The sequence below is a fragment of the Dasypus novemcinctus genome, chromosome 9, assembly GCF_030445035.2.
Source record: "Dasypus novemcinctus isolate mDasNov1 chromosome 9, mDasNov1.1.hap2, whole genome shotgun sequence".
Taxonomy (NCBI): Eukaryota; Metazoa; Chordata; class Mammalia; order Cingulata; family Dasypodidae; genus Dasypus; species Dasypus novemcinctus.
In genome coordinates this window covers 42341089-42367293 of record NC_080681.1, presented here as the reverse complement: position 1 = coordinate 42367293, position 26205 = coordinate 42341089, and the positions used below count along the sequence as shown (strand labels likewise).

At 41.0% G+C, this 26205-nt stretch overlaps 1 protein-coding gene across 4 annotated transcripts in view; it reads right to left on the bottom strand.

Moving 5' to 3' along the window:
- Positions 1–18215: 18215 nt before the first annotated feature.
- Positions 18216–26205, bottom strand: part of MCOLN2 (mucolipin TRP cation channel 2) — a 60441-nt gene continuing 52451 nt past the window's right edge. For 3 of the 4 annotated variants that reach the window (XM_058303238.2, XM_058303240.1, XM_058303237.2), the window contains exons 12-14: positions 22768–22974; positions 21326–21447; positions 18216–19023 (exon numbers count right to left, since the gene is read on the bottom strand). In XM_058303238.2, the coding sequence (XP_058159221.1) occupies positions 18987–19023; positions 21326–21447; positions 22768–22974 (366 nt within the window). In that variant the 3' untranslated portion in view covers positions 18216–18986. The remainder of the gene's footprint in view (positions 19024–21325; positions 21448–22767; positions 22975–26205) is intronic. The other variant, XM_058303239.2, reaches the window with a different exon arrangement.

Below are 26205 nucleotides of genomic sequence, written 5' to 3'. Positions count from 1 at the left end.
GGATTCTGATTAACTTCAGTTTTTCTAAGTCGGGTAAAAAGTTTAAAAGTTAAGAGGAAATACTAAAATAAAAGAACTAGAAAGGACTAAAGAAAAATTCCTTTAATCAAATAGAAAGGATTGGGAAAAGAAACAAGGAAATAAAGAGCAAGATTTGCATAAATTAAGATTGTAGAAATGAGCCCACATATATCAGTTATCACAATAATAAAGTATAACACTATGGTAATTGAACCAAAAATCCAGCTACATGCTATTTGAATGAGATATGTTTAAATCATAATGCAATATATATATATATATATATATATATATCAGATACTAACTAAAATAAAACCCAAATAATTCTATTAAGATCAAACAAAAGAGACCGTAAGGCAAAAGGTGTTATTTGGAATAAAGAGAATCATCACAAAGAAAACGAAATAATTCTCCAGGAAGCTACTTTGCTAAAAAGTGAGGTTTTGTCTACAGAACAGTGTTCTCACAACTTCCACTGCAACCTTTAGAGAAATATTCCTACTGGAAAAAAAAAATTTCACATCTTCCCGATTCTACCTCCCAACTAAGCCAGATCTAGAATTACTAAATTTAATTGCTTCCCAGCTTTTCAGCTAAGATAAAGTGTAGACTTACTAAGGTTAGTTCTTTTCTCTCTCCTTTTTAATTAACCCCATGGCAGTCTAAAAGGTTTAAAGCCACTTAAAATTTTCAACAATGTCAAAGGATTCATGTTGAGAGCTCATATATTTTATTTATTAAATCCTGATTGCAAAGAGCACCAAAAGGAATTTTAGATTTAAGTGAGGATTCTCTGCAGGTTGGGAACACCGGCTCTAGTGTATTTGCAATTATATTAAATATTAAATATTATAAAAGAAATTAAAGTTTCCAGGCAAAGCAGTAGGTAATTTCAGAAACTCTGAGTGCCTCTTATGCCAGATTACAGTTACATTTCTTATAATTCATAGGCATTTCAATTAAGTTTCTTTCTTTAGTTTTTCTGTTTGTGAAAGAATATAATTTTCCCATATAGAATATAGGGCAAGGATAATAATAACTGCTTTACCTAGCACAGAGTTGTGAGACTAAAACTAAATAATATATATGAAAGCCCTTTACAGAATTTTCAGTACTCTATAAATGTAAGACATAATTCTTAACCATGAATTCATGGTCTAATAGATTATTAGTATTAAAAAGCTTTACCTGGGAAGCGGCTATGGCTCAATCAGTTGGCTCCCATCTACCATATGGGAGGCCCTGGGTTCACGTCCTGGGGCCTCCTTGTGAAGGCAGGCTCACCCGTACACCACAGAATGCCGCCCGGCCCGCAAGTGCCACAGAGTGCCACCGGGCTCACAAGCACCACAGAGAGCCTACTCAGCAAGGTGATGCAACAAAAAAGGAGACAAGTAAAAACACAGAAGAGCGTGCAGCAAATGGACACAGAGAGCAGACAACAAGCAAGCCACAAGGGGGGACAGGAAAGAAATAAAAATGAATACAGATGCACAGTGAATGGACACAGAGAGCAGACAGCCAGCAAGCCTGGCGGTGGGGGGGAGGGAATAAAAAATAAATAAAAATAAAATGCTTTACCCACCGTTTCTGTAAATCTCAATTATCTATAACTTTGTCTAATCTTAAAAAGTATAGCTACTGCCATTTTTATCTTCACCTAAATATAAGCCAGTCATGGCCTAGTAAAACAATTACCACTCTTACCACTCTTAGATGGTATACCCAAAGAGAAGGAAAACTAGTTCCAGAGTTTAGTGTAAAGAAATGTTTTTCTTAATAACATTTGTAGCTCTTTGTAGCTCTTTTAAGCATGACTAAAATGTCTTGCCTTGTCTCACTACAGTTTCATCCATTACATTTATTTAGGTAACCCTGAGTTCTTGAGGTAGATAACATGAAGCTGGTCCCTGCCCGCCCCCCCCCCCCCCCACCAAATAGTCAAAATTGTAGAGAAGAGGCACTGATATGAAATACAAACAGCTATGAAACAATAATGTTCCTTCCAAATGTTATGGCCTTCTTCTCTTTCTGTAGAATCTATAGGCCCATGCAAGGGATTCCATAGAAAGCAAGGACTCTGGAGGTAGACAGACTTGTCAAAACTGATTTCAAAACTGACTACAAACAACAATATTTAAAACAGCATGGTACTGGCAGAAGGATAGACATAGAGACCAATGGAATAAATTGCAAGTCCAGAGTTAAATGCACACATCTATGGTCAGTTGATTATCAACAAGGGTGCCAAGTCCATTCAACGGGGGAAAGAATAGTCTCCTCAACAAAGGGTGTGCTGGAACTGAAAAGTTACATGCAGAAGAATGAACCCCTACCTCACACCATATATGAAAATCAATTCTAAATAGATCAAAGGCCTAAATATAAGAGCCAATGCTATAAAACTCTTACAAGAAAACATATAGAGATCCCTTTATGATTTTACACCAAAAGCACAAGAAACAAAAGAAAAAATAGATAAATGGAACTTCATCAAAATTTAAAACTTTTGTGCATCAAAGAACATTAGCATGTAGTTATTTTATAAAAAAGGAAGTCAAGTCAGATGGCTAAGTAATTTTCCAATTACTCATGGGTAGTTTGCGGGCTGGTGTTGTTAGCTTTTTTTTTTTTTTTTTTTTTTATCAGTTTAAAGACACAGTTGTGTGGTATTCTGAGGCAATGCCCATTTGGTAAACTTTGGCTTATGCTGTTCTTGCTCAGAGCTCCCATCCTAGCTCTGACTGGCACTTTGGTTTGACTCTGTCCATTTGGAGGAGTTTGGGGTTGCCCAAAAGCTTGGGTCCTTTTTATTTGCCCTTCACAGTAGAAAAAGTCTCCACATTGCCCTTTTTTTCTTTTGAAGGCCCAATTTTTCATGGCATTCATCCTGATTGTTTCCATAGTGTTCAAATCTGTATACTTGTATGTAGAGGGAAATAATTTTCTCCACACTAACCACTAATAAATATTCTATTAAATTATCATGAAGGAGTTCTTGTTTAATAAATGGACATGTAAAAATGATTAAAAAAAAAAAAAGAAAATGTGAACACCACCTATAGAATCAAAGAAAATATTTGGAAACCATATATCTGATAAGGGTTTAATACCTAGAATATGTAAAGAATTCCTACAACTCAACCACAAAATGACTGGAAAAAAAAAAAAACTAAACTAAAAAATGGAGCAAGGATTGAATAGACATTTCTCCAAAGGTGATATTTAAATGGCCAATAAGTATATGAAAAGATGCTCAACATCATTAGCCATTAGAGAAATGCAAATTAAAACTATGATGAGATACCACTTCATAACCATTAGGATAGCTATTATTTTAAAAACTAAAAAATCACAAGCGTTGACGAGGATGCTGAGAATTAGGAACCTCATACATTTTGGGTGGAAATGTAAAATGGTGCAGCCTCTGTCAAAAACAGTTTGGTAGTTCCTCAGAAAATTAAACATAGAATTACCATATGGCCCAGCAATTCCACTACATTTATACCCCCAGAAAATTGAAAGCTGGGATTCAGACAGATATTTGTATTCCAGTATTCATCACAGCACTATTCACAATATCCAAAAGTGGAAGCAATCTAATTGTCCATCAAAAGATGAATGGATAAACAAATATGGTATATCCATCCAATGGACATACCGTTCATGTGCTGGTACATGCTACAACATGGATGAACGTTTAAGACATCATATTAAGGGAAACAAGCCAGATGCAAAAAGACAAATATTGTATTATTTCTTGTATTTGGAATACTCAGAATAAACAAATTCATAAAGACAGAAAGCAGAATAGTGTTTCCTAGGGGTGGTAGAATGGGGGAAATGGGAGTAACTGCTAAATGAATATGAGTTTTGGTTTAGGATGATGAAAACGTTCTGGAAATAGTGGTGAACATTTAGAAAGTATTGTCAGTGTACTTAATGTCAAAAGAATTGTCCACTTAAAATTGTTTAAACGATTTTTATTGTATATATTTTATCAGAATTAAGAATGAACATATGTTTTGAAAAAGCTGGATAAATAAAGACAAGTTACTTCATTGCCATTTGCTCATATACAGTCATTCCTTCCACATCGCTGGGATTAGGGGTGCAGTGCCCCAGGGATCTGGAAAATATGAGTAAAATTTTGGGGGTAGGCTAAACCTTTTTTTTTTTTAATTTTCAAACTAGCCTTTGCTGGCCTGAAAATCCATAGGGGTAGACCCTTTACTTTCATTTCTCTTTAGAGAATCATGTAAGGCCTTAACTTTTTCTCACATGATGCCAGAGTCAACTGGAATGGCTTTTTAAAATAACAATCCTGCACCCAAAAGAATATTGCACTTTCTATTCCAGAGATCTAGTGGTTTACGCAAATGCTTCACAGTTGTTGGTGTAGCTGCAGCTAGGGCTTGGTGGATTTCCTTCTCTCTTTTCTTGATGTGATTTATGACGCATTAACACAGTAATGGCAGCCAACCGCAGCAACCATTTTGCTTGAAGGAAGCATATCTAATAGCTCTATTTTTTCCTTCAAGTTCATCACTTTTCTCTGTTTCTTGGGAGCACTTTCCAAATCACTAGGAACCCTACTAACATTATGCTGGCAACCCACGATTTTAATAGTTTGTCACGTTTAGATGACACAAGATACGAGAAACTCTAGATGCAAAGATCACTGGGAGATCACCACAAGATGTCACATGAGAGATTGTTGTAAACGTGCTTTGTATCGCCAAACCAGTGTGCAGGGCCAGTTCTTTTACTACAAATTTAATTTTAAGAGAAAAATAATTGTGTAGCTGCTCATTCATGTTATTAAACAGTAAAACACATACAGTACAGGTAATGTTATACATAACATCACATACATTTTATGCATTTATAAGTTACTAAACTTTTCGAGATGTATCTACATTTCCAGCCTTTGTGTGTCATTTGCTGGCCTTCATGTGTCATCTGTGGCTTCCTCAAAACTCATCCAAAATTGCCATTTAATTTCTTATGCCAACCTGTAATATATGGAATCCACAATGGGGAAATTCCTGATGTGAAAGGGATAACAGTATAAAGAGGGGTAAGAATACTAAACAGGGCTGTTGAAATTATTAACAGGAGCTATAGTATATAAACCTGTCGAATTATGCCTGGCACATGATAATATTTGCTATCTTCTTTATTTTTTAGAATCCATTATCTTTGTGATGGTTCCATCTAACAAAATGAACAGTAAAGGCTGAGTAAGGTAATGAAGAAAGAGAAAGAGAAAGAAAACAAATCCAAAAGAGGGGGAGAGGATTAAATCTGTATCCACAAAACAGTAACTTCATTATCAATATACGCTCCAATTATCAGAAAAGATAATTGCAGGTAGAAGCAGTGCTTCTTTTTGTCTACTAAGTCAAAATTGTAACATTTCCATTTCAAAGTGAACGTGATCAGGAGGTCATCAGTGCAATGGGTCAATATGACGTTCTGTGAGCTGTCCCAGCAAGTTTAGATCTCTTCAGACTATACTGACAGAGGGCAGGAAAGTTAACATGGCCTTAAGATGAAAGTGTAAATGAATATTGTTGGTCAAGTGACCTGTTTCTGATTCTCTTTTCTAATCGAAATGGAAAAGAATGTCTATTAGTTTCCTATCCCTGCCATAACAAATTACTACACACTGGGTGGTTTCAAACAACAGACAGATATTTTCTTTTCTGGAGGCCAGAAATCCAAAATCCAGCAGGAACATGCTCCCTCTGGAGGCTCTGGAAGAGAATCTGTTCTTTGGCTCTTCCATCTTCAGTGGCTGCCCCTGGGCTGGTGGCCACGTCACTCCGATCTCTGCCTCCCTGATCACAGTGCCTGCTCCTCTTCTGCTGTCCAAGCTCCCTCAGTGGATTTAGGGCCCAGGCTATCCAGAATGATCTCATCTCCATTTTCTTAACTACATCTGCATAGACCTTTTTTCCAAATTAAGTAGCATTCACAGGTTCCAGGGATTTGCACATGAACATATCTTTTAGCGGACACCATTCAACCCGCTAGAGAATCTAACTGCTAAATCGATGGCAGCAACATCTGAACTAGCAACAATGCCACATGTGGCACAACAGCTGTGGTTAAGCATAGAGTCATTCTCCAGGACCCTCCAGCTTCTAAGGAGTCAGAGTGGTAAAGTAATAATTTTAATGGTGGTACACATCTCTTCCACTCTCCCACTCTGGGATGCAATATTGTTTTTTACTTACTATCTTGTGGAGTATTGGGGGGGGGGGCAGTTTAGAGGTTTTCATCTGGCCTTCCCCACTATGATAGCTAGCACCTATAGACCAAGGACACAACATGAGGGTTGCTCCAGATGTCAAGAACATCAATTCCCATTATTCACTTGGGTACTGAGGAAATAACCACTGGCTGGGTCTAGAGATCCAGTGGGTCCACGTGATCTGAATGGACTTCAGCCAGGACTCCATTATTACTTGGGCCCCAGAAGAACTCTACTTTAACAGGGGCATTGTGGTAGTGTTTTGGGCCTCTAGAGATCAGTGTCAACGCATACCCCACAGCCAGTTAGTCCTCAAAATGTCTGAGTAGTCACCTGAGGAAATAGTAGTTCCCTTTTTGGTAGGATTGGGGAAATCCTAAATGTTTATTCTTGCCATTATGTTACAGGGTCTTTCCTCCTATGGATCTGGCCACCCTATAGAGGGTTCCAGATCTGAAGACTGACTCAGGTCTGGGAAATGAGTAAAAGATGATGACTTTTTTAGTGGGACAATGACTCTCAGCCTCCTGCTCTTCCATTCTTGCCTTTTCTTGTTGTTGCTGTTAAGCAACACCCCTGCTGGCTGCCTATCCATTTGGCCTCTAGGGACTCTGTGCTCTGTATCCGTCTCTACAACTCCCTGCAGGTCAAGCCCCCTTGGATGCCCCTCCAACCTGGTCAGTCATTTCAGTAATTTCGGCCTCCCAGATTGCTGCAGTTAAGTGCCTCCACCTGGTCTCTATTGGTGGCCCCATTGTCCCCATGTATGTTAATGAGCCCAACTTGGTGACTACCTCTTTCCCGTCATCGCTGACCTGCAGAAGAAAGCCACCGCTGAACATCTTAGTGATGCTGGTGGCCCTCTCAGTTGTGCATTATGGATGCTTTGGTGGGTGGTATGTCTCCTGTGCATTCCCAGGGAGCATAAATACCCTGGTGGGTCTTCTAGGCTTACATAATATATCCATTCCAGCATGCCCACTTCTCTCAGCTTCTTTTTCTTTATTCTACTACCTTTCAGGGAAACTCAGGCATTTTCACTTTACTCAGCACTGGCCATCACTTTTTCCAGGCTTCTATGAGCCTCCTATAGTAGATTGAGGTATTTTTTTTTCTCTTCCCTCCCCCCCCCCCCCCCCCAGTTGTCTGCTCTCTGTGTCCATTCGCTGTGTGTTCTTCTGTGACCACTTCTATCCTTATCAGATGCACTGGGAATCTGTGTTTCTTTTTGTTGCGTCCTCTTGTGTCAGCTCTCTGTATGTGCGGCACCATTCTTGGGCAGGCTGCACTTTCTTTCACGCTGGGCGGCTCTCTTTACGGGGTGCACTCCTTGCACTTGGGGCTCCCCTATGTGGGGGACACCCCTCGTGGCAAGGTACTCCTTACGCGCATCAGCACTGCGCCTGGGCCAGCTCCACACAGGTTAAGGAGGCCCAGGGTTTCAACCATATACCTCCCATGTGGTAGACAGATGCCCTATCTATTGGGCCAAGTCCGCTTCCCTAGACTGAGTTAATATACCCCAGATATAAACATTTCCTAATCTCAATCCTATTCTTGTGGGCATGAACCCCTTGTAAATAGGACCTTTTAAAGACGTTATTTTGGGAAGCTCAATGGATAGAGCTTCTGCCTACCATATAAGGGGTCCATAGTTCGATACCCAGGGCCTCCTGGCCCATGTGCACACGTGGAGTGCTGCCATGCGCAAGGAGTGCTGCCCGGCACAGGGGTGCCCCCTGCATAGGAATGCTGCCCCATACAGGAGAGCCCCCCCCCCCCCAAGCAAGGAATGCCCCCCATGCAAGAAGTGCTTCCCTGTGCAGGAATGCAGCCTGCCCAGGAGAGCTGACACAGCCAAATGATGCAACAACAAAAAAAGAGACACATAGACTATATGAGACACAACAAACTAGGGAGGTGAGATGATGCAAAAGAATGTTCGCCTCTCTCCTACTCCCAAAGTGCCAGGATGGGTTCCCAGAGCCATGGATCCAGAGAGCCGACAATGGGGGGGGGGGGGGGGAATAAAAATATATATTTTTTTAGTTAAGTTGTGGCCAGCTGAATCAGGTTGGGTCTTAATCCAATTATTGGAGGCCTTACAAGGAGAAAGCCATGGGGAGGAGCTGGAAGCTGGAAATAAGGAGGAAGAGAAAGGAGAGGACATTACTATATGATGGGAAATCCAAGGAACTCAAGAATTTCCAGCCAGCCAGAAATCTAGAGACCCAGGGAGGAAGCAAGCTTTCTAGCTTCTGAAACCATGAGCCAATAAATTCCTGTTGTTAAGCCAACCCATTGCATGGTATTTGTCATAGCTACCTGGAGACTAAGATAAGACCCTGGCAATGAGTTTGCCCCATCCCCTGAGGTCTTGCCAAGGCTGTTAAGTCCTGAATCCCAAATCAGTGCATTCTTGACTATCCCTCTTTACATTCTGACCCACCCTCATGACCAATCATCCTTAAAATCCAATCCCAGGAGTTCTTACTCCCTTGGCCCCTGCCATGGCAGCTAATTCTTGCAACTCCTTTAGCCTCTTCCCTCTTTTAGCAGGCCCAGAGGGTCCCTGGCTAGTTTATGCTGGTATTTAACTCTGGTTATCAGTCTGTTAGCCAAGAGTGAGAATGGGAGAAGATGGTGACAGTGGCACCTGTTGCCTTGTCAGGAGAGAACGCTGCAGCATCCTCCAGCATGGTGGAAGTGCCAGCTCTTACAAAGGAAGAGTGAGCTAGCTCTGCAAGCACTAAGGGTTCAGGGGGTCTACAGTGCCAACAACCTCAGGGGCATCCATCCAGATGTCCCCTTCCCAAATGCGAAAGTCCCAGATTTTTCCAACCACGCCCCTGACCATAGTAAAATCTGGCTTAGCATCTAAACATCTCAGGAGCTTTGCAGTTCTACCTATCAGAACATCAGTCCACTGCTCAACTGTGTCTGCTCTTCTGCAGCAGGAGATCAGGGCTACTACATAAGCCACCAGAGGCCCTCTGGCTCTCACCCTTCACCTTTAGTTACTTTCAACCAGCCCTCAGTTTCTCATCCCTCTGCAGAGTGTCAATCAACCTCTAAGTAATTAGCCACCTCTAGTGCCTTTATAAGCCTTGCTTTCCCCAAATATTTTAAATGCAAAATCATCACAGCTGCAATGGCCTGTCCCACCACCGGGGCATTTTCCCAGGTCATCACCAGTGAAATCTTTAGCAATCGGACCACCACTTTGTGTCAGGGACTGTCTATGCCCCACTTACCCACTTAGGACAGCATCTTCTTTCCCACCACGTGATGAGTAAACCAGTCGCAAATCTCCATCTTAACGCCTGTTTTCTCAGACCATGTTTGTCATCAGTTTGCATGAGTTCAGATCCTTTAAGAAGCAGATGCCAAAAATGGATTAGAAATGCAAGAGAATTATTTGGGAAATGCTGGTGAGGAAAAAAAGAAGTGAGCCAGAGGGGGCAGGGAGAGCTGTCAGACTGTGATGCAGGCTTGGTCCCAGAGAAGGAGAGAGGAAAAGATAAGGTTTTGAGTAGGAGAGTCTCGGACGCAGCAGTTTTGAGACTGATTCAGCCAGGCTGATAGGGAGTCCTCAAGCCAGAAGTGCCCATCAGAGGAGTTCCCTGTCTGGCAGGAACGGGCCTGCCTTAGTTTAGAAAGTGGACAACACCTTGACAGGCTGACAAAGATAAACATCCCTAAGGAGGGGCAGACCAATCCACGTGCCTCTGGATATGATACCCTGGGAAGGACAGAGCAATGCTTCTGTGATATTTCTGCCCAAACTGCACAACCTGAATCTAATCATGAGGACACATCACCAAGGGCAAACAAAGGGACCTATGTCGAATCATGACCAGTAGTCCTCTAAAATGTCAATGTCATGAAAGACAAAGAAAGGCTTAGGAACAAATCCAGATGAAACTAAAGAGATATGACAACTACATTCAATAATGACCCTGGATTGAGGGGGAAAGAATACTGTAAAGAGCATTACTGGGACAGTTAATGAAATTGGAATATGGACTATTGATTAGATAAAAATATTGTCTCAATGTTAAATGTCCTGTATTTGATCATCATACTGCAATTATTTAAGAGGTTAATTTTGATGATAGGAAATACACACTGAAGTATTAAAGCTTAGAGGAACATGAGTTTACTCAAATGGCTCTGAAAAACAAATTATATTAATTAGAGAGATTATGAAGGGCATTTTCAGAAAGGTACACACTAATTGAGATGCAAGTACAACCATTGACATAACAGTAATCAAATACTGCACCCAGGCATGAACAGCGCATGAGCAGTTTGAAAGCATGTCATTAACACCAACTCTTCTGGCTTCTGGCCAGTGAGATGAATGAGGTGCTGAGCCCAGATTTTATGGGATGGCTATCATTTCTCAATCACAACTATTTGGTGATTCATTATTATGTATGCCAGAAACTCCACGCCCAAGTGGTGACAATTATCTTTCATTTTTCCTGGTTTTGTTTTAAAGTTACAGGTTGGATAAGGTTCTAACTGTTGGCATGCTAACTTTCATCTAGTCATCAGTCCTACCATACTAGTTTACTTAAAGGGGATAGGAGAGAGGGGGTGGTCAGTCTGCCAGGGTATGTTAAGTTACAGAAATTTAAAAGTAGATTTTGAAAAATTAGACATTTTAAACAGGGTCAAGAAAGATACCCAGACATCTGAGATGTCCCTATCAAGCTCTAATCTTCACAATTCTTGCACAAAACTCAGGCTTATTCTTTAAGTTTTATATCCCAGTGTGTATAGAAGTTATCCTTTTGCAAAATGCCTCCATCCATTATCTCCCAGACATTACAGCCACCTTGAGAACTAGCCAACTCTGGGTCTGAATCGCAGCTCTTCCATTTATTACCATGTGACTTAGAGTTATTAACTAACTAAATAACTAGAGTTATTTAACCTCTCTATCCTCTCAATTTTATTATCCCTGTATTACAGATATGATTCTGAGGCTCCAAGCAGCTTAACAACTTGTTAAAAAAAATTACTAAGCAATTTACTGTTAGAGCTGGAACCTTCCATGGGAGGTTGACTCCCCTACAAAGATAAGGATTATTTTCCATTAACCCAGCATTGTTGAGTTCATGGAATGTTGCTCAACAAGGTGTTGTTTGAAAACAGAAGCCCCATTTCTCATGAAGTGGGCTAAATGTGATTTTTCTGCCATGAATCCCATTCAATAAGCATTTATTTAGGAGGCAGGCAGCAGAGCGGGAAGATGGGCGAGGGCTTTGGAGTCAGAAGTTTTGGGGTTGAATCCAGGCTCTGCCACCCACTCTGCTCAGTTTTCTCTTTGTTGAAATGGAAATCCTGAGACAGAACCTGTAAGTTGGTGGAAATGAGTAGCAATACTACGTGTATAGTGGCTAGGACATGGTAGGCACTCAACAACTCATAGCTTTCAAAAACCTATATGATTTGTTGAGCACTTACTACCTACCAGGAGCCTTACTAGGCACAGGAAATACAAAGAGGTAGAAAACACAGTCCTTGCCCTCAGGGGTCTCATCCCCCAGGAATTCATAATGGCTCTTTATAGAGTATGTTAAGCCAGTTGTGTAGCCTGCAATTATTTTTCACCAGTATGCTTTTCACATTTTGTTTATATCCTTAATTTTCTGAAGTTTTTCATCTTTATGTAGTCAAATCAGATTTTTCCTCAATGCATTATTTTCAGCTTTAAATTCTGAAAGCTCTTTACTTTGGGGATCAGGTCAATGTTCATCCATGCTGTTTTTGTTTTTTTTTTTCTAGTTCTTTTACAAGTTTAATTTTTCACATACAAATCTTTAATCCATCTGGAATTTACTTGACTATATGGTGGCAAGGTAGTTAATAATAATAATTGACCAACTTTTTAAGATACTTTCCAATAATTACTGCCTCACTTGACTTGCACCCATTTCTGTCGTGACAACTTACCTTCTAAGCTGCATGTTAAGAAAATGGATTGCCATTCAAAGGCCACTCGGGAAGAAATATGTATTTGTGGGTTTTGTTCCATTTAGTTGCAGAACAACAAGTGTCAAGTCTTTAGTTTCGATCATATAAATGTAGAAAGTTTGACAGACTGTTTTGTATAAGGGCTAGAGGTTGGGACCTCCCTAACCCTAGAGAGAAGTGTGAGGGAGAAGTCATTTCATCTTCCTCTTAGCCACCTCCCCCCAACCACTCCATCCATCTGTCATCTGTTCCTCTATGCTCATCTTTTCCAGATGCACTGTGAGTCATTTATGCCTCAGAGATTTAAAAAAAAATTGAGTAGAAGAATCCTGATTCACCCACACCTTCCTCACTCTAATTCTGTGATTCCTTAAAAGCTTCTATGGTAGTTTGAGTCTTTAGTGGACACCAGAAAATTATGTTCTTAACTAATCTGTTCCTGTGGGTGTGAACCTATTGTAGGGAGGACCTTTTGATTAGATTCACTTCAATAGAAAGTGATCTTAATTCTCTTGGTGGAGTCATTTATAAATGGGGTAAACACAGGGAGAGGGAGACACAGGAACAGAGAAGAACACACAGAAACTGAGAGAGAAATCCAGAGAGAGAGCACCAGAAGCTGAAAGCAACAGAGCCCAGAGGAGAAGGCAGACACCAGCAGATGCTGCCATGTACAGAGGAGTCCAGGATCGCCCACAGCCTTCTTTGGGGAGAGAGCCAAATGTTGATTTGAACATTCTTCTCAGTCTTGAAAATGTAAGCTTGTAAGTTAATAAGTACCCATTGTAAAGGCCAACCCATTTCTGGTATGTTGTCTTGGCAGCCTTTGGCAAATTAAAACACTGCTTCGGGTACTTGACCTTCAAGAGAAAACTTATAAGAAGTAGTCTCCATGTTTTAGTCTGGTTCAAAGCTCAAATGCCCTTTCTCCAGAATCAGAACAAGGCTGGGCCACCTCAGTGTCCAGAAATGAGTGTGGACAAAGATGGTTTCTCCTCAAATGTCTCATCTGTTCTCCAAGACTCTTGGACTGGTGTGGATCACCTTGAAGCCATAGCTTGGCCCTCTGGCCATGATGTGGAAGGCTAGAGCCCTGTAGTTGGTAGCAGGCTGTCCCTGGGCCCCTCAGGCCAGAGATGGATGCCTGAACTGTGGTCAACAAGAATGGTGCAAGAATTCTCTCTTGCCACCAAGACCCAGCCAGCTCCCCTGACCTGCTGTGAGAGGTGAGGAAATGTCTGATGGCACTTTTTCCCCTGCCTTTACCCCTATTTGCTCCACACATTACAGAAATGTGAGGCGTTTACCACCACCAACCCTCAGAGGGTGAGATCATTGGAGGCAGGTGGAACTTGCGAGGGGGGCATAACCAGGGCTAGTCTCAGTGCAAACTGATAACCTTCTTTGCAGGGGTCTGGATGGAAATATTTAGCTCAACACTCTTGCATTTGCACAATTCCATCTTTTCTTCATCTGTGAGATAGGGGTGATGCTGCCCTCCCTGCCAAACCCCTTCACAACCCAGTCTCACACTACCTTGTCCCAAGAAAATCCCTCTAGTGTGATTATTTACTACCATGCTCCAAATCAAGGCAATCTTTTCTCAGAGCCACTCAACCAGTTCACCTACCCCATCCCCTAACCCTCCAACCCCCTCCCACCCCTGTATACACACTGCCGTAGCCTGAGTAATGCAGAAAAGCAAAGCACCTCCCAGCATTTAATCCTAACACCCCCCTTTCCCAGGCAATCATATTCAGTTCTAAGCATTTGAGATCCCTGTTGATGGTACTCAGGAAGGGGTGGAGTCTTCATAAAGTCCCTGTGCAACTTGTCAACCTCAGGGCTCCAGATGTCAGGAATGATTTTGTTGGCAGCAGCACCCACAAGTCTTGCCACCCTTGTAGACACAAACTGCTGCTGGTCAAGTTCAATATGTGTTGTGGGGAAAGGAGTTGAGGGGAAGGGACATGACACAGAAACAAAAAGCCTTGAGTAAGCAGCTTTTCTAAAAACTGAGGGAAGGAGAAATATCCATATGGTAGAAATATGCATTCCACCCATTCATCCTAACAAATCTCTCCCAATAACAGAAGTTATGAATGGAGACCCTGCTCCAAACTCATAGTCTAAAAACCATGGACCTCCAAGAAAATAGCAGAGTATTTAACAAGAATCTTTTTAGAAAGAAAAATATTTGTACAGGTAAATCAAACATACATATGAAATCTGGTATATCCCAAAGAGACAATTTTCAGGCAAACTGCTCATTGTGTTTGTTATTGTGTTTAATGGCAGGGTAATAGCATCATTCACACACACTGTTTTTTAACTAGGATGATAGCCGCAGCTTTGAAATTGATGTCCCAGCCTACATCACTCTACTCCAACCCATCCTCTACAATCTGGCTTAAGAAGGAAATCAGGTCATGTAACTCCAGGTCTAAAACCCTCCCATGGTATACACAGGACTTGTCACTTCTATAGTCTTGTCTTTTACTATTTTTCCAATAGACAACTTACATTCTGACCACTGCAAAATATTTAGTTTTCCTAATCTACCAGTTCTCTCTCCAATGTCCAAGCCTTTGCCATACTCTCCTTCTTTCAGAAAGTCCATTCCCTATCCCACACCACAGACATCTCATCAAATCTCATCGAGCATCATCTCATCAAGCATTATCTCATTTCCTCAGGAAGCCTTCATTTGTCCTTCAGGCAGGTAGAAGATACTGCCTCTCATATAGTACCTTGGGCTACCCTTGAATTGCCCTTGACATTTTTGTAGACAAATACTTTTATCATAGGGCTATTTATACAGGGGAAATGGCAAGCTGATTTTTTAAGAAAAAAAAGTGATATAAAACTCATGTATTTTAACAACAAAAACATGGAGAAAAACTAGAAAGAAATACCGAAATATTAGTAAGGATTACCTTTGGTTTGGTAGGAATACGATTGGTTTTTATTTCATCTTTTATAACTTTTTCTAAAGCCTTTTTTCTAAGTTATTGTCTCAGTAGACTCCAGACTTCCTGAGGGCAGGGTCTTGTCATTCATTCCTGTATCCTTGGTTCCTGGACTGGAGATGAACAAATTCGTGCTGCATTAATGGTCTTTAATATCATCAGCAGTTTCCTTCTACACATCATGTAAATTACCTAGTGTTTCTCCAAATTAACGATGCTGATCACATCCACTGCTTAACTGGTTACCTAGAAAACTTCCACACTGATTAGCTAAGTCTACTTTTTGACCACCCCCTCCCAAGCCAGCTGGAGAAAACTAAATATTGATAGCAGCTCTCACTCTTCCCTCAAGGCAACCAAGAGCTAACACCCCATCCACTGTCCTGTCATCATGGATAATGCTCACAGGATGGCACCAACACATGGGGCTGGGCTCAAAAGGCATTATTAATACCCTCTCCTTCTGTAGACCTAGCATGGCCCTTGCCAGCCAGGATGTAAATTCACTGTCAGAGCAAACGTTCCTCTTGGGGGACATCTGCTCAACCTCAAGGAGAGAGTAATGACCACAGCCCACAGGCAGCAGGGGATGAGTAATTTACTGCTGCTAGGCAATTAGTGTTGCTAGAAAAAATAATGGCTTTCATTTAAAATTCTCTTTAAACCATATGTATCATGGCTCGTGGGATAATTTATGTATCATTAGACATTAAGAAACATACATCACGCTAATAAATTGTTTCCCCCATTCACCACAGCCAATAGTTCCCAGGGGCCTTTAAGAAGTCAGGGTTTTGCTGTCCTTGTTATGTAAGGGGGTGGGCAAATGTTCAGATGTAACTCATTTAGCTTCCCATTCATACCCTAGATCTCTGACAGAGACAGATGGCAGGAGAAACGTTTGCCATCGTTTCAGAATTCCACCAACTGGTTTACAGCAGCATTTGCTATAAATGAGCTGATGTAAAACAGGCATGAGTTTTATTGTTTTCCCTAACAACTTGAGTGTCTATTTTGACATTTGTTCCATTTTCAAGTCTTCCCAGTACTAATACCCTACTTTCTACAAGACACGGAGTGTTTAAAAGTCATATAGGTTCCCATTCAAAGATGGGCCATGCACACTAAAATCTTATGGCTGCAAAGAGCTAGAAGAGAATGCTTGTACAGCCAGTGTGAGGAGCAAGTCCCAAAGGACTCCACCTTGCAAGCTCAGAGGTCATATTGTAACTGGGCAAAACTGCCAGAGTTTAAAAATTTACCTCCCTAAACCGATTCTCTGCCAAGGGAGAAACATTAAATGGAAAGAGAATGAGATTCTTCATTGATGGACAGTGGGGTGAGGGGCAAAGTAGAACATATATGGAAACACTGATCAGTCTTGTCAATGACAGAAGTTTTTGTACATTTGTAGACCAAGCAAGTAAGGCCTTTTTAGGTGCTACTGAAACACGCTCAGTTCTATGCACTTTATGCTTAACTCAGTTAATCCTTGCAACATGTCTACGAGGTAGGTACTGTTAGCCCCAATCTACAGATGAGGACACAAAGACATGGTGTCCTAGAACACTAAGGAAGTTGGAGGAGGACAGGCGCCCAGGCAAATGGCTGCAGAGGCAATTCTCTCAGTGTCTGCACTCTTCCATTTCCCATAGAATCTATTCACAAACACGGCAGAGAATCAAAGGGAAATGGCAGCTCAGGAGAATGCCAGGGTTGGTATGAATTTTCGACTTAAATGCCATGCCCAGATATTTGTTGAGGTTTATCATCATCATTACTTAAAAGCAAAAGTTAACTTGCCCAGGATGACAATGCTACAGGTTAACCTGGGATTTAAACTCAGGTGGATCTAGATGATTTCCAGCCACATCCTCTTTCCACCACCTCAAGTCAAGAAGCTTAACTGTATCGCTGCAAGCTGGAGATAAATTCTACAAGGGTTGGAAATCTCAGAATTGCAGCAGTAGGCAGGAAGAGTCTCCTAACTTTCATGAATGTCCCAGATATGTCTATTAGCAGAGTTATGAGAACACTGTTTGATAAAATCCAAACAGATAACACAGTTGGTAAAGTGACAATTGTTTAGAATTTTTAAAAAGAGAGACAATGTTTTCACAGATACAGGGTAACCTTGAAAAATATTTTTCCTCCTGAAAGTGTTTTGTCCAGCTGGAGGGAAAAGAAATAAAAGGAAACATGAAAGCCAATAAAAGAAAAACATGAGCATGGAAGATCTTCATTAATCTTCTATTCAAATGGCAGTCACAGCTACAGAGTAAGCCAGAGGCTTTAACAATGATTCTGTTCAGAAACAAAACTAAGTATATGGGGGATACAATCAGAAGTGAATAAGTGATCTAATTACATACCAAATTCTGGACTTTCATGAAATGATTCCAAAACTACCAGTTAAATGGTCCTTGGTTTAAAAATTGAGCGTAACTCTTGACATTTTTGTAAGAAAAGTAGTTAAATAAAAAGATAATTTGATCCAAGTATTGTTTAGAGAATTTAAGTCACTAACTCTGTCACAAACTTTAAAGATACTACCTGAAATATGTCTCCTGCATAGATTTGGTGCAGGCACATGAAGAAAGAGTGGAGGCAGAGACAGGGGCAGGGAGGATAAGGGCAGCCTGTGGGGGCTGGGGAGAGAGTGACAGCACTATGCAGGGGAAAGAGGAAGGACCCTGGGACTGGGGTCCTGCTTAATTCAAATGCTATTCTTCACCAATAAATTAAAATAGTTGACCAGATATGGCTCGAATATGAAGTAAATATCTGTATGATGTGATCATAGTCTCTCAAGGCACTATCACAAATATTTGTGGATTAATTTCCATATATTAGCCCCTGTATCTCCTTCACTGTTTTTAAGAAAGTAGGAAACCCCTTTTGGAGAAAAGGTGGGTTATGAATTTTTCACCAGATAGATGTTCATAATCACAGCCTTTTAAAAATAATAGTAGTTCCATATATTATGATAAAAATAAATTTATTTGGGGAAAGTTGATCATATTTTCTTGCTTGACAAGAGCAAATCCCTACCACAGTGGGGTTCAATTGTTAAAATGAGTGTGCACTGCTACAGCTGATTTCCACGTGTTGTTTGTGTACAATCACCAGTTAGCATGAATGATGAAGTAGTGTCCAAATGACCTGGATTCCTACTCATTCCATGAAGACAATAGTTGTTTCACATCTTGCTGAAGAAGAAAAACCACAGGAACAAAGGCCATGAAAGGTCCACTGCAAGAAGTTTTTTGTTGATTTAAATGTGATCTTTAAATGGCTTAATAGTTCTCCAGCTTAGAGCCTTTAGTTTGGTATAGCAACCAACTTCATTTCTGTGCAGACCATGAATAAACAAATGCCTTCTAACCCAAAACTCACTTTTAAAACAAACCCTTATTTGACCAGGAGCACACATCTTTAAATACATAGCTTTAAACACCATTGCTTTGTACACTCATGTCACAAATTACAAGACAAATAGAGAATTTCATTATCACTGCTCTTTTGCACTAATGCCCAGTAGTAGCCGATGGTGTTTCTCCATCATCCAAGTTTATAAAAAGTAACTTAGCAACTTCAGTCGTGGTCAGTCAGCTGGCATTCACTCCTCTTTACTGCTCTGCAATTAAATAAGTCAGTATTTTTGGAAGTGCTGGTTCAAGCCGTTTCAGGATCCCTCTGCTTTGCCACTGTTGAGGGAGGCCTGAAACTTGATTGTCTTTAGCAGAAGGATTTTAGGCAATAGGTATCAAATGGTCATCACTTCCTTTCCTGTAAACAGAAAGGGGGAACAGAAAGGGAAAAGAGAACAATGATTTAAACATCTTTGAGGAGGAATAATCTACAGTCTAGGCACATATAAATTATAGACATGCTGAGTACAAACTATTAAAGGATGAGAAAGTAATAAGGGCAATTTACTTTATTTTAGCTTTGAGTACCTGCTTTTGGCAACAAACTTTCAGGAGCTGCCTATCTATTAGGACCCTTTATCTCCCTTATCTTACAAAGATTTACCAAGGGCTGAAGCAGCAGATTTTCCTCCTTCACCGCAGCTGAGAAGGGGGGATGTTTACTCTGCATCTGTTATTAGTAATATTTCTCCAGAGAACCACATGGCTTTAGAGTTGATGTCTTAGAGGTCACCTGGCCTACCCTGATGGCATGACGGACCCAAGAGGTTTGGGTACAGGTAATGGCAGGGTCCAAAACGAAAGCCCAGGTGTCCTGATGATCACTCTGGGAGCTCTTGCAATAATCTGAAGAAGGATCAACCTGAGGTGGTAGCCTGGACTGCTTTGCTGAAAAACAGCAGCCACATCCATGCTTGGCAGATGGCAGAGCTGACTGTCCACTGCTGTCTGTCATGGACACTGGCGAGAGCACAGTTGCCAGTTTTGTAATGCTCTTATTCACCGTTCTACCTTAATACGGTCTCTCTCCAATATTAACTCTGCATCCATAGCCTTCCTCAATTTATACCATTCTTTGTTTCCTTGCCTTTAAACACACCCAGGTGTATCGACTTTTAGATGGAGGCAAAGCCATCACTTGTTCTCAAGGGCCCCTTACAATCCATTTCCTTCCATCATGACCTTCATTTATTCTCTGCAGTCCCTCTAACCCACCCAGGGAATCCAGGCTTCCGTCTGATTGTTGTACTTAAATTACTCCAGCTGACTTCACCCATGGCCATCATTTGGCCAAACCCGTAATGCCACTTCTGTTTTTAACTTTTTGATATCCTTTTTGCCCCCCCTAAAATTTTTTTTTAAACATCCTGGTTCTTTGACTGATATCCTTAGTGGATTCTCTTGTTCCCTTAAATTATTTCCTCTTTAGTATCTTTTATCAACCTTACCACTTTTTAGGGCAAATAATCTGCTGATATTGCTCCCTTTTTCCTCACCACTCAGACCTAATTTTGTCAATAAGTCTAATAACCCATCAATTCCTTAAATATTTTCTTGTTCCATGTGGCTACACAAGAAAATGCTTGCCAACCTTCTAGGGCTTTTTAAGGTACAATCCAAGGTCCAAAAATCAAGCACAAAAACCTATCAGTTACTTTTCAGAATTCACAATTACATTCTCAGCAGTATTTTTTTCCCTTTACAGTTAATGACATATTAGAAAAGCAACTTTGAGAGACCTTCCTTATACAAGGTCCCTCTTAGGAAGCAACAGATCCCCAAAATAAAATTAATTTCCCTCTGAGAGGATAAAATATGATTTTTAAAACTTAACTCTTGTCAGAAGACCTCCTCTCATATTTACCATTCTTTGGAAATGCTGAGTCATATCATTTAAAATCCCAAGATGTGGTATGAACTGATTAAAAAGAAAAATACCTCCTGTGGTTTTAAGTAGCAATTATGTTCTCCCATCTTCCTTCAGGAATTTGGTTGGAGAATCCTTCTCAAAAAACATGGGTTGGGGATAACTTTTAGTTAGCACCCCCCATCCCTGGCTATAAGTGAAAACAAACATGGGCACATTTTAAAAATGTCCCCCATCTGACCCCCAATCCACTCATCAAATCACTATGGTACACTTGGTCCACTGAGGTCCAGGCCATTATCATGAGTCCTGAGGAGCAGTGAGCAAAGCACAGCTGGTTAAGGAAGAGCTACTGATGCGCGTTTCCAACCAAGTCCATGTAACTCCTCTCAAGCAGTTTTTTTCCTCTGCTAAAGAAAGGTTGTCTGCACCAAATATTGTGAAAAGGGAAAATGCCTTTGACATTCGCAGAGCTCCACCTCTAAAAATAAGAGCTTTGACCTTTTACTTTGGTCACTTAAGAGCTCTGTTTTTGCTTTAGGAACATTATTCATTCTTTCTCATCAGAGCCTCCTAATGTTCCTAAGAGATTTCAACCAGGGTCATGGAACTCTCCCTACAACCCTATTTTATAAGAAAATGATTTGTTTCTAAATTCACAAGAGGAAAGAAAGATTAATTATTTCCCACAATAACCTGATTTCTGAGTACAGTGTTAACCTTGGGATGACTCTTAGGGAAGCAAAGTTGCCCACCTCAGGAGCATGGAGACCCGATTAAACACAATACTGACCTCCTAGTACAGCAGATGCAGGATAGGAAGGCTGAGGGCTCTTTCTGAATCTCTTCTTTGCTACTACATTCCTTCAGAAATTCCTGAAGATCCGTTTCAGGGAACCCATTCTGTTGATATTTCTTTTAAAAGTACATAATGTCGTTACCTTATTTATAAAGCATGAGAAATTGCTCCCTTCATCAACAAATCTAACCCACCTTTGCTAAAAGAAAGGTCTCCCACACTGCTAGCTCAGATCCAAGAACTGATATGAACCATGATGAATACCAAGTCAGGGCCACCATGCAGACAGAGAACAATCCAAAGGAAACTCCAGAAAGAAAGTCAGGGAGGGGCAGAGGAGGGATGTACTAATAAGGGAATGAAAGAAGTAGCCAAAAGTCTAAAGCTTCAAGCCCAGATAAGCCTTCCCCCACCCCCTCCATGAACCACCAATGCGGAATCTGCCTGGGAGGTACTCTCTACTTCCCCTACTTTTATAGATGTTGGTCTCTCAGTTCGCAGAAGGCAGTAGGCTCCTCCAAGCAGACACACAGACACTGACACCCCCTCTCCTCACATTTAGGGAGGTCATCCACCCCAGGGTTTAGGCTTGGCCCACACATGGGGATTGCCACGTCAAAGACGCATCCTACACAGCATGAGCACGGAGCTCTTCCCTCCCTATGCCAACTCTTCTGCTAGGTATTCCTGTGGGAATACTAATTCCAGCCCCCAACCCTACCCCTATTCCCCACACACACAGTGCTCGAGAGTCTTTCCAAAGAGACTGGCTTTCTTTCTTCTTAAATCTGAAAAGGGGTAAAGCAGAGGACAGCAGCCCAAGGCACTGACATCCCTGGTAGTTCAGACACTGGCCCTGAAACAAGGTTTGCCAAGCATTCCCATCTGCTGAGGAGGTTCCACCACCCAAGGAGGCAGAGCTTCCTCCAAGTTACAGATCCATTAAATGGGCCAAGCCTGAAAGGATCATCAGAACCCATCAGGTGGCTTAGGAAGGTAGGAAACAAAACAGTCAAAAAAAAGCATAAGGCCACACCTGAGTGGCCACATCATCCAGTGTGCGGGTGTGATGATATTGGAACAGCTGTTAGGATGGTGACCACCCCTTATCATTGAAACTTGCTATCAAAAAACCTCAGTTCCAAGTAGCCATACAGGTCCACAGGTCAGTGCTGAGATGGGCAGTTCAGCTACTGGATTTACCAAACTCAGCCCATCCTTCCCCATTTCCTTTCTCTTTCTTATCATACCTCCAAACCACTGCAATCTGATTTGGGGTCCTTGGTCCATATTAACAAATTCATCTCCAGCATCTAAAGATTATCTTTTCTACAAATCCTTAGTGAGGAATATAGTATTTTCATGTCACAATCTATATAGAATATGCAGTGGTTTTGGGGTGTTTTTTTTTGCAGCAAATATTGATAATTACTTACCTTGATGGTATCATAAGAATCTGTAATAAGTGCAATAAAAAGGCTGAGAATCATGTAGATGAAAAGGCTGATGAATGAATATAAATACAGGCGACTGAATAGCCACACGAAGATGCTCTTCTGCTGGATTTGAGCAAAGGTTGCAAACATGTCATCACCGTTGACCAGAGAGAACAGACACTCAGCCACTGTGTCTAGATCTTCAAACTTTAGGGGAAAAAAATTAGTTTCTAAGATATATTTCTATTATCCCAAAAGGCAGAGAGGTGTTTAGGCAGCTTGTTTTGTTGTAGTTCCTCTTAAAAGTATCCCATTCATTGCAAGATATCTAGAATACTACAAGAGGAGGAAAACACTCAAAAAACTACTCTCTGCACTCTCAAAGATAGTTTCTGGACATTTCCCACAGTCTTTTCCTGTGTGTCTTTTCATAGATTGTGGCATTTCATCTAACAGGTTTGGATCCTAATTTTTTTTTTTTACTTAGCATAAGCATTTTCTCATGTTATTCACACTCAAACTATTTAGAGGCTGTTTGTTACATTATAGATCATTCCTTGCAAATGCCAAATTTAACTATTTCCCTGTCACTGGACATCCTAATGTTTGTAATTATAAAGAACAATATAATGAGCATCTCAATGCATAATGCTTTTTTCCTAGTATTGGGTCTAACGCTATTAACATTTTTAAGGCTACATTCTGCTAAACTGCTTCTTGAAAGAACTGTAGCAGTTGTATATTATAACCAGTTATATATGAAAGTTTCTGGGATATAGTGTAGACTCAAAATATTTTACTAAATGAATGGCTTCACAGGATCCTTTCCAACCATAGATGCAGGTAATTTTTAACACATTTAGAAATAAAAATTACTGGAGCTGGAAAAGTGTTGAAGGATGAATAATCATGGCTAATGCTTCCCAAGTAAGGAGGCAGGCCACAACCAGCATATTTAATAAAGGCCTGTGATAGAGCTAGGGTGGGAGGTACAAGAAAAATGATGCTTTGAACAAGGCTGAAAGTGTAGCAATTCACCAGTGAGAGATGAAGGGGATGATGTTCTCTATGAATTTGGGAGAAATACAGTGCTGGGCACATGGAGAAGGGGCCAAAGGGCGCTGGGAAGGAGTTTCTATTCCACTGCCAAGGGTTTTGTTTGGTCTTCTAAATACTTCAAACTTAATCCCATCCATAGCTGGATTCAGCCAGAAAAGGAACATGACCTCATCTGTTTTTAAGAAGCCACTGATGGTACAAGGATGACCTCCTAAAAGAGGAAAAGGCTGGGGACACGGGTACCCATGAGAAGGCAACTGCAAGAGTCCACGTGACCCAGCAGTCCTGAAATGGGGGAGAGAGAAACTGAGGAGAAAATAAATCCAGAGAGGGGTATGATGGTTAGTGTGTCACCTTGGCTAGGTTATTTGGCCAGTTGTTTGGTCAAGCAAGCACTTGACCAAAGCACTGGCCTGTTTGTTACTGTGAGGACATTTCATGGACCTAAATCATTGGTAAGTTGACTGCATCTATGGCTGGTTACATCTACAATCAACTGAGAAGTTTGCCTTCAGCAATGAGAGACTTCTCAGACAATCAGTTGAAGGCCTTAAAAGGAAAAATGGTGATTTCAGCAGTCAGAAGAGAGAACTTCCATCTCTATTTCAGCCAGTCAGCTTCTCCTGGGTGAATTCACTGAAAACCTTCATCAGAGATCCCAACTTACCACCTGCCCTATGGAATTTGGACTTGTGTATGCCCACAGTCATGCAAAACAATTTTATAAAATCTCATAATATTTAAAGATATCTCTATAGGTTCTGTTTTCCTAGAGAACCTTGACTACTACAAGGGGACAGTGGAAAGGGGTGGCTAATGGGTTCAATTTTAGACAAGGCGAGTTTAGGTGCCAGGTAGAAATGCTGATTACTAGTGGTCAGCTGGATGTGTACACCTGAGGTTCAGGAGATGAGCTGAGGCTAACAGGGAATACCAATGGAATCCTGGAGTCAGCCAGCCCCATTTCTTAGCTTCAAGCGGTTGGGAAAACCATACTGCTACATTGATTAAAGGTGCTTAATAATCTGTTATCTCTAGAACCAGAGAGTTAGAACATTAGATGAATGGGAAAAATTTCTATCCAAAGAGCAAAAATTACCTAACAGATAAAAAAAAAGAGACAGTTTCAGAAACAAAGATGAAACAAGTAGTTGCAGAGCTTTGAACCACATTCTGTCCTTAGGGTTTAGCACTTCCATTAAGTCAGTGTGGCCTTGGGGGTTCCCAAATCCTTGTGGAATGTCTATGGGACACCCTCACCTGGAAGCTGTGCTATTACTTCATATGCAACAAAATAAGGCTTCCTTCCACCTTAACCCAGAAAATGGGCTTTCCTTCCAAATTTCCCTAATTCTGTTGGTGATTCCTGTCTTCTACCACAGAAACACCTACTCCAAAATAACCAATGTATTGACTTAATGTTCCCTCTTTTCAATCTTTAAAGTCCCCTCTGTTCCTGCGACATGTGGCTCTGACCCACTATTTCTAGGCCCTGATGTTAATATGTGTCTGACTTATTGCAGCAACCTCTAAGGAAGTCTTCATTCCAACCTCTTCACCCTCCACTCTAAGCTGCAGTAAAATCTGAAATTCATAGAATATGTCTTTCAGGTCACTTCTCTTGCTTAAGGTTAGATACAACATAAAAATAAACCAGGAAGGTGGGAATAAGTCTCTCCTTCAAGCAGCTTCATTCCATCTCTTCTTCAACCTTAACACTCTTTGCTCGTTTCCTCCCAGAACACCAGGCTTATTTCTCCATCTTTATTCTCTTCACCTGGTATGTTCTTCATCTTCTTTTCTGTGTCCATATCAGGCCAATGTTCAAGGGCTGTTTCAAATTCTACTTCAAGGGAGACTGCCCTGGTGGCTAGTCCACAATCCCATCTTTGTTCACTTTATCAGTCAGGACCATGGGGTGAACTCCCAAGAGGTCTTCAATTGTTTTCCATACACTCTCAATACCCCAGCTAGATAGCAGATGCTTTGTCTTACACTCCCTGCCCCATGGCTGGATGGGACAGGGTCAAGTTTGTGGCAACAGGAGAAGGTACACAAGTGTACCCCAAGCAAGGATCACACCACACCTTTGCTGCATCCCAACAACTCTGACCAAAAGGAGTAGAGTTGCTCTCCATAGAGACTTGGAGCGAAGATCCCAGTGAGCAAATCACTTAACAATGTTCAGATTATTCGAAAGTGAGATCTACAGCTCCCAGAGTAATTTCCATCCTCTCACTAGCCTTAAGGCTGAGAAATTAATGTTAGCTTCTATGGGTGTCAATTACAACTTTGACACCACAATGAATAATTCATATCTCTCATCATTTCTTTTGGAATCTGGCCAATTCCTCTCCAAAGTTTCAAGAATCCACAGCA